The following is a 9,313-nucleotide window of genomic DNA, read 5'->3' as shown; positions in this document are numbered from 1 at the left end:
TAATTAATACCTTAATGGTTTTAAAAAATTGTTTTTACAACTTTTTCCAAGATTTTCTGGTGCCTAATGGCTGCCTTGTATATATCCTGCAGGATTTGTCTGATTTGGGAGAAGAGTATTTAAATAATATTGAAAAAAATCACAGAAACAGTATTCCATTAAAGGCTCCTAAAAATTTCCACTGGCAGCTCCCCAAATGTACTAATCTCTTTACGACAGAGCCTCAGGTACTATATTACTGCACTTTTAAGAGTTAAGGATTCTACCTCAATCTGTTCAGTCTATTTACATTATTTTAGGTGCTTATCACATGTATGACAACCTCTTCCCTAGGAGTGAGTCATCAGCCTTCTATAATAACAAAACAATAGGATTCTGTTAAGTAACAGTAATTTATAATAAATAGGAATGTTAGTTTCCATTTCTAACCTACTTTTCACTACTTTAACTAGACAAAATATCCTTGATATTACTTATTATTTTTGTAATAAATATATTTTGTAGTCTTAGTGAATGGTGGGTTTGGAATTAGAACTTTAAATGTTTTGCATTAATCTCTTCCCACTTGAAAATATTTTAAACACTTGAAACATTTGAAAAGTCTATATTAATTGGATAACTTGAGATCATAACTAAAAGTTCAGATGATTCACAGATTAGAGGGTATTTCAGCTAGAAGAGTCTGTTGATTAATTATAGAAACTAGATTAGTTTCCTGAGATTCTCCTTTAAATTCAAGGGAAAAATTGGTTGAGTCGTTGAACCTGAAACAGTCCAATTCCAGAAACAACAAGAGATCTGGCAAATGCTACTAAAAAGACAGAGCAGTTTAATCTTTGTCCTGCTTAATCAGAGAAAGAACAATGAAGTATATATAATGACTTAGTGAAGAGGAAAAGAACAAAAGGATTAGGGAGACTTAGAAAAGTTTCTAAAACAAAACAAAAAGCACAGTATCTCTCCTCTCCATCCCTTCTTTATTTAAAATTAAGTGTCAAGGCAGTATAATATGCTAAATGCCAAATGAATAACTAGACCTATACTATCTAATATGGTAGCCACTAACCATGTGACTACTGAGCATTTGAACATTTTTTCTTTTTAATCTTCGCCGGAAGATATTTTTTTCCATTGATTTTCAGAGAGAGTGGAAGAAAGAGGGAAAAACAGAAATATCGATGTGAAAAAAAACACATCAATTGCTTGCGTTCTGCAAGCACCCTGACCAGGGAAGGAACCTGCAACCAAGGTACGTGTCCTTGACCAGAATCAAACCTGGGACCCTCTGGCCTGCAGACTGATGCTCTATCCACTGAGCCATACCGGCTAGAGCGACACTGAGCATTTAAAACATTGCTTGTCTAATTTGAAGACTTAGAACTAAAATAATCTTATTTAATATTTTTATATTGATTATACATTGGAATACTTTTTTCATGCTTTGGATTAAATAAAATATATTATCAAAATTAATTTCACCTGTTTCTTTTTAGTTTTTAAATGTGGATACTAGAATATTTAAAATTAAATATGTGGCTCACATTAGGCTCACATTATATTTTCTACTGGATAAAGCTATACGACAGTAAGTGCTATGAAGCCAGGAGAAGAAATCTTTATGTCTTGAAGAAAGCTTCCTGAAGATATCACAACTTAAAGGAAGAGAAAACCAGAGGAACCAGATTATATGAACAGGAGGAAGAGGGATCCTCAAGTTCAGTGGATAAGGGGATATTCTGAAAGAAGTTATTTCTCCGCACATGATATTAGAAAGTATTTAGTCCAGAACAACTCATAGTCCTGAAAACATACATCTACAGAAAGAGCAGAAATCAGGCAGACTATCTTCTACAATGAGTTAGTTAGAAAGCTGCAAAACTTGCAAGACACAAAAAGGAAGCTCTATCTTCAACACTCAAGAGTGCCAAGCATGTAAGAGACACCTAAAATAAATATTTGCTAAATGAATGAATGAGCAAATTATCTACTGTGGAAAAGGGTGGTGCCTTCCAGTAAACTTTAAGGCAGGACATGGGAGACATTAAAGAAGGAGAGTGTTAAGGAAGAACAGAGCATCTGGCCATATTAGCAGCTGCCAGAGCCTAATTAGGCTCACTTTTTGTATTGTTCAAGAAAATGAGGTGAGCCCTAATCAGTTTGGCTCAGTGGATAGAGCATTGGCCCACGATTGAAGAAGGTTCCCGGGTTCGATTCCAGTTAAGGGCACGTACCTTGGTTGCAGGCTCGATCCCCAATAGGGGACATGCAGGAGGCAGCTGATTGATGTTTCTAACTCTCTATGCCTTTCCCTTCTTCTGTGTAAAAATCGATAAAATATATTTTTTTAAAAAAGAAAATGAGATGAAAAGATTAAAATTCAAAACCAGTTCCTCTCCCAACTTTGCATAATTTTGGATCTATTACCTGAAGACTTGAAGTGAAGAACTAAATAAACCTTCCTCAGCATCCAAACTGCAATTCAGCTCTGAGGAAAAGCAGACGAGCCTGCATCCACATGGGTAGAAAGAGCCGTCTTCTGGGGTCATACACAAGCAGCAGCAGCACCCTCCCTACAGACTGCTAGTGGTCTTCCTCACAGGAAGAAGGACTTTTTCTTCTCCCTGTCTTCTCCCCTATTCCCTCCTAGAATATTTAGAAACACAGAAAAATTAGAGACCGCGGATAGTCTGATATGGGAATGATTAGGCGAAAAATGTCTGTGTATGTCCAAAGGAGCCGAGGTGGGGAGGAACTAGTTTCTGATGTTTTTAAATATGATGTACCATATTATATACATGTACAATATTATGTAGTAATGGTTGGCAATAAAACAACATACTCAGAGTTCTGAAGGAGAAAATTATGGCCCACAAGTTTTCTACCCAGCCAAATAGTAATTCATGAAAGCAAAAGGAAGTCTGTTCATGTTTTATAAAATTTGAAGTATGCCTACTTATTTATGTATGTATTTATGTATGTATTTATTTATTGTTTTTAATCCTCACCAGAGGATACTTTTTTTGTTTTTTACTAATTTTAGAGAGAGGGGAAAGGAAGGAAGGAGGGAGGGAGGGAGGGAGAGGGAGGGAGGGAGAGAGAGAGAGAGAGGGAGAGAAACATCAATGTATGAGAGAAACATTGATTGGTTGCCTCTTGTATGTGCCTCCACTTGGAATTGAACCTGCAACCTACTAGTAGATATGTATCCTGATCGGGAATCGAACTGACAATCTTTCTGTGCATGGGAAGATGCTCTAACCCAGCCACCCCAGCTAAGTGAATAATGCCTATTTAAAACAGTATGACATAGAATTAAGTCCTTGTTTATACATAAAAAAATTAAAGATTACTAGCAAAACACAAAATTATGTATTTCTTTCAAATCACATAAAAATGTAAAAGGGAATATATTTAACATTAGGAAGAAAACATAAAGACAGAAAATAGCAAGAAAGCATTTTAAAATCTAATTATACAGTAAATACATTTACCTATTAAAATCCCTTGATTTGATTTTTTTAAGTGTCTACAAGTGACACACTTAAAACAAATAGATTTAGAAAGCTTGACAGGAAAAGGTAAAGATAAAAAGCAGGGTTACATCAAAGTAGAACACAAGACATAAAAACATTACATAAGAAAATAAGATGGTGGGTTTCTTTTAAATCCACAACTCATACAACTTTATGTGCTAAATAGCTGTGCTAAAATATATATAAAATAAAAACTGTTAAATATGCAAAAATAATAAATATCACTGGTACGTTCAGTGGTTACAGCATCGGCCAATGCACCAAAGGGCTTCGGGTTCAATTCCCAGTCAAGGGCACATGCCTGGGTTGCAGGTTCACTCCCCAAGCCCGGTCTGGGCAAGTGTGGGAAGCAACCAATCCATGCATCTCTCTCACATCAATGTTTCTCTCTCTTTCCCCTCCACCCTCTCTCCCTCCCTCCCTCTCTCCCTTTCATTCTCTCTGAAAGCAATGGAAAAAATATTCTCAGGTGAGGATTCACAAACAAACCAAAAATTGGAAAAAAAGTAAAATTGTCATTATTCGTAGATGGCATGATATTGCACATAGAAAAACCTAAAGACTCCATCAAAAAACTACTAGACTTAATAAATGAATTCAGCAATGTAGCAGGATACAAAATTAACACCCAGAAGTTAATAATTTTGTACTTTTTTATAATACACCAATAATGAACTCACAGAAAGAGAAACTAAAAAAAAAAAAATCCCATTTACCATTGCAAAAAAAAAAATTAAGATACTTAGGAATAAATTTAACCAAGAAGGTAAAGGATCTGTACTCAGAAAGTTACAGGATGCTCAAAAAAAGAGAGAGAGGGCCCTAATCAGTTTGGCTCAGTGGACAAAGCATCGGCCTGCAGACTAAAGGGTCCCAGGTTCGATTCTGGTCAAGGGTATGTATCTTGGTTGCAGGCACATCCCCAGTAAGAGGTGTGCAGGAGGCAGCTGGTCGATGTTTCTCTCTCATCGATGTTTCTAACTTTCTATCACTCTCCCTCTTTGTAAAAAAAATCAATAATATATATATTTTAAAAATAGAGGAAGAAATAAACAAAAGGAAGAATATACCATGTTCATGGATTGGTAGAATCAACATTATTAAAATGTCCATACTACCCAAAGCAATCTACAAATGCAATCCCCATTAAAATACCAATGGCATACTTCCAAAAATTCATCTGGAATAAAAAAAGAGTCTGAATAGCTGCAGCAATCTTGAGAAAGAAGAACAAAGTTGGAGGGTTCACAATACCAGATATCAAACTATAGTACAAAGCCACTGTACTGGTACTGGCACAAGAACAGACATATAGACCAGTGCAAAAGAACAGCGAACCCAGAAGTCAACACAGCCATTATGTTCAATTAATATTTGATAAAGGAGGCAAAAATATACAATGGAGTCAAGACAGTCTCTTCAATAAATGGTGTTGGGAACATTGGACAGATACATGCAAAAAAATGAAACTAGACTACCAACTTACACCATCCACAAAAATAAACTCAAAATGGATAAAGGGCTTTAAACAATCAAAAATAAATAAATGGGATACATTTAAACAGAAAAAAAGAGAAATGGCTATAAATTCAGAAGTATATAGGCAGACTTCTTTAGACATGCAATTATAGTTGACAAAAATATAAATAAGGTTAAATAAAAGTCATTTCATGTTAAATAATGTAGGACTTGTATAAATGATAAGAGTTTGGACTTAAAAGCAAAAGTAAAATGCTAAAAATTGTTGTTTTTTTAAAAAAATGTTCTTTTGTATAGTTATATGAAGAATGAGAGTGAAAGAACTGAAAACAGGAAGACAATCTTCCTGAATTAAAAAAAAAAAAAAAGGCAATCAGAATTCCACTGCCCAGGGGTAATCCAATAATTAAATACATTTCTAGGAAATGACACCTTAAGAAGGCTGTTTCTTATCTGGATACACAGCTGTTTACTCTTTATAGTAAAAAGTGCTTTCATGTTAGTATTACTTTCGACACTGTAACAACTAGGAAGGGAGAGTGATATTTAGAAGAGAACAAAACAGAAACTCTTGGAAGCAAGAAAGGAGCATGACTCAAGGAGGGAAATTCCTGCTGCCATTAAGGATTGCTAGTATATAAAATGCCCTCTCTATGTCAACTAAGAGTTCCCTTCTATGTTCAGCTTTTCTACTCCCTCCAAGAAGAGATCAAATCTGAAGCAGCAGCAACAAACATGAATGTGAACGGCCTGGCTATAGTCTTGGCTGTGATATTCTGTGCTACAATTGCTCAAGGTATATGATACTTTTTATTTCTCAGCCTATAAATTTCTTTTCTAATTTTTCAAATGTTCTTTTCTTCCACTTTTATCCTAAAAGATATACTAAATTTTTACTTAACCTCACACATTAGAAATTATTACAGCTTTGACAGAGAATGTAAGAAATGTTTGAGGCATTAGAGATGATTATTGAAACTAGAGATGATAAATTTCACGAAATGTATTTGGCTACAAAATCTGACAAGAGCCTTTAGCAATAGTTTTAAATGTCTGTTAAAAAGATTTTTGTGAAATAATGTTACTAGCATCCTGGAAAAATTCTTGAGCATAAAAGGAAAAGGCAAATAAGCTTGATCTCTAAGACTTCTTTTATGCTTTCATCTATTCTTTAATGATTTGGTTACAAATTTAAAGATAAAATCATTAATATATTACTTAAGCTCCTTTCCTAGTAACAGCAGTGTCAAGTGCTATTTGACAAATGACCATCTTTATCCTTAATGAGAACTTGGCTCACATTCTTCACCAGAATTATAAGCCATAGTCCTCTGTTGCAATCAGATCCATTAGTAACTGATGCTATGATCTGTTTTAGGTTTCCCAATGTTCAAAGGGGGACGCTGTCTCTGCATCGGCCCTGGAGTAAAGGCAGTGAAAGTGGCAGATATTGAGAAAATCTCTGTAATTTACCCAAGTAACAACTGTGACAAAGTAGAAGTGATGTAAGTAATGGACTTGGTAAAGATGACAATGATGGAGGCATTTTGGGGATTTTTTTGCTTATGCTTTTCCATTCAAAATTTAAGACTGTTTTGGATATTCCTTTAACAGTATCACCTTAAAAGCACATAAAGGACAAAGATGCCTAAATCCCAGATCAAAGCAAGCAAACATTATAATAAAGGTAGGTTACCAGATTACTTCCGTTTTATAATGTTTTATCCAAGACAGATCTCTTGAAAAAAAAAATAAAGTAGACAACTTCAGAAAAGATTCTATGATCCTGTATGAAGTGTTTTGATACGGGGTCTTTGGTTATAGTTAGTTTTCTTTTTTGCTGTATGTTTTTGCATGTCAACTATCACTGGGAAACAAGAACAGCCCAAATTTATAAAACTCTCATTTTCTAATTACAGAAAGTTGAAAGAAGGAATTTTTTAAAACATCAAAACATCTGAAGTCCTGGAAAAAAGGATATGAAAACTCAGAACAAGTTTAACTGTGACGATGAAATGTTAAGAATTCTGTAATAGGGAAATGACTTTCTGATGCCTATTGCAATGCGCATTCATGCATTTGTAGAATTTGTAAGTTTGGAACCTTCTAGAAGACTTGATGTTTATAACTATTCTGCTGTGATGATGAAAACATTTCTAAGTTATCTGTCTATACTTGATCTACATTCCATATTACAATCTGCAGTTAAAATGGAGACATTAATATTATTACTGGAGTCAAGATCTTATGAGTCAAAAGCATCCATGTATATAATAAACATCCCCCCAAAATTTTTAATGCAAATCCACATTTCTTTTCCCAAAAATCATATAGCACATATATACCTAGGAAAAAAAGTTCTTACATGTCATCTTGTTTATAAAAAGGCAATAATTCATGAAATGCACTATGAAAAAATTATATGCTAAGGAAAACTGGTAAGAATGCAAATATTTCATAACTGAATTAGCAGCTCTGGTCTTAATTTGATTTAAGCAACTTTTTCATTGATATGTTTTGAAACATTTAGGATATGTGGGTTTACTGTGCGTTTTGGTTGTATCTATTTTTATAAATTATAGCAACATTTTGGACACATTTTAAATATAAAATGTTTTTGTCTACCAAAGAAAATGTCAAAAATAAATAAATATATATACATATCTGGCAATCACCTTTACTTTCTGTGGTTCTTTTTCTTAGGAAAATACATAATCTTACTTTGTAAGTCATGCCTATACTATACAATTTAGGGATATCTAAGATAGTTTTACTTTAAAAAGAATCAAAACCATTTTTCTCTATTAAAGTACCACAACTTCATTTATATTGGTAGGTATAGGATAGTTAACAATTAACTAATACGGCACACAGAGATGGTATCTGGACAATAAAATAATGAGGGGTTCATGGCGGTCTTGTGCTCTGGTGGGAGATTGTGACCTGAGGAGTCTGGAAAAGAAGATTACTCTGACATTCCAACGGTAGGTTACCATAGCAGCAAAAGGACAATAGAGAGGCTCCATTAAGGTAAAGATTATCAAGGAAGATTTCAGTCCTAGGACATGACTTCCTACCATGACATACTTTTAGTTAGGAAGCTTTAATCTCTGAGCATCCTATGTGGTTTAGTTTAGGTCTCCGAGTTTGTAAGGCCCTCTATGCAGGCCTCCCTTGAGCTTGTCAGATTTAGTATGTGGCCCCTTTTTTGTCCACACTTTGTAAAACAGAGACATTCATTTGTCTTCCCAAAATTTGATATGCCTTTAACAATTTCACCTTGTATTTAAAAAAGCATAAAGCTACCTGTCAACACACAGAATTTTTTAGAAATATATTTTAATAGGTAGTTGTGAAGGAAAAATTGTCTCTCTTTTTAAGGGGTCTTCCTAAGTCCAAACCCCCTTTTTACTTGGGGGCAAATCCCTTATTAATGAGAGTTTTGGTGAGAGACCAAAAAGGAGAAGCCAAAGGAAGGAGATCCTTCCCTTCTTGGCAGCCAGAACAAGATCTCAGCCAAGCCACACCTACCCTAGACTTTGAACTCCAGCTAGCACCTGTCAAATAAACTACCAGTAAGTAAATTATTTAAACTGGCAGTAGAAACAGTGTAAGTCCTAACACATGTTTGTGCGGCATGGCTGGGTAGTATTCCTTGCCACCAAGCTCCCTTAGGTTTTTGTCAATTTTCCAAGAATCAAGCCTGATTCTTCAGTCTTCCTTTGGATTCTTCAATTAAATTCCTTTTCTGCTGAAGCTAGCCAGAGTTGATTTCTCTATCATGTAACAAAAAACCTTAGCTGCCAAAACGGTTTGGCTCAGTGGATAGAGCGTCGGCCTGCGGACTGAAAGGTCCCAGGTTCGATTCCGGTCAAGGGCATGTGCCTTGGTTGCAGGCACATCCCCAGTAGGGGGTGTGCAGGAGGCAGCTGATCGATGTTTCTCTCTCATCGATGTTTCTCTCTATCCCTCTCCTTTCCTCTCTGTAAAAAATCAATAACATATATTAAAAAAAAAAAACCTTAGCTAATACAGCATTCTTTATACAGACACCTATACATCTGAAAAATAAAAATATTTGTTACAGAATTACCAAAATAGGACATTTCTGTTTATATGAAAAAAAGGACAATTTTACAATATAGACCAATCTTGAAAACATTATACTAAGCAAAAAAGGCAATTACAAAAGACATATTTATGATTCCATTAAACAAACTGTCCAGAATAGGCAAACCTATAGAGACAGACAGTAGGTTAGTTATTGCCAAGGGTAAGAGGTAACAAGAAGTGACTCTTAG

General features: G+C 34.8%; 1 protein-coding gene across 1 annotated transcript; it reads left to right on the top strand.

Annotated features, from left to right (window-relative positions):
* Window positions 1-5,700: 5,700 nt before the first annotated feature.
* On the top strand, window positions 5,701-7,068 carry CXCL11 (chemokine (C-X-C motif) ligand 11). The gene is made up of 4 exons (XM_005856650.2): window positions 5,701-5,808; window positions 6,391-6,517; window positions 6,627-6,699; window positions 6,932-7,068. The coding sequence occupies exons 1-4, from the start codon at window positions 5,748-5,750 to the stop codon at window positions 6,971-6,973; spliced, it is 303 nt and encodes a 100-aa protein (XP_005856712.1). The 5' UTR covers window positions 5,701-5,747; the 3' UTR covers window positions 6,974-7,068.
* Window positions 7,069-9,313: the final 2,245 nt, after the last annotated feature.

This window comes from Myotis brandtii, unplaced genomic scaffold, assembly GCF_000412655.1.
Source record: "Myotis brandtii unplaced genomic scaffold, ASM41265v1 scaffold1038, whole genome shotgun sequence".
In the NCBI taxonomy this organism is placed as follows: domain Eukaryota; kingdom Metazoa; phylum Chordata; class Mammalia; order Chiroptera; family Vespertilionidae; genus Myotis; species Myotis brandtii.
Note: the sequence above shows the minus strand (reverse complement) of the source record. Positions and strands in the feature narration are given on the sequence as shown.

Bases quoted from the DNA above. Each gene is read 5' to 3' on its own strand.
- CXCL11 (XM_005856650.2), top strand. From the start codon at position 5,748: ATGAATGTGAACGGCCTGGCTATAGTCTTGGCTGTGATATTCTGTGCT. The intron at 5,809-6,390 runs GTATATGATACT...GATCTGTTTTAG, and splicing joins CTGTGCTACAATTGCTCAAG to GTTTCCCAATGTTCAAAGGG. The intron at 6,518-6,626 runs GTAAGTAATGGA...TTCCTTTAACAG, and splicing joins TGTGACAAAGTAGAAGTGAT to TATCACCTTAAAAGCACATA.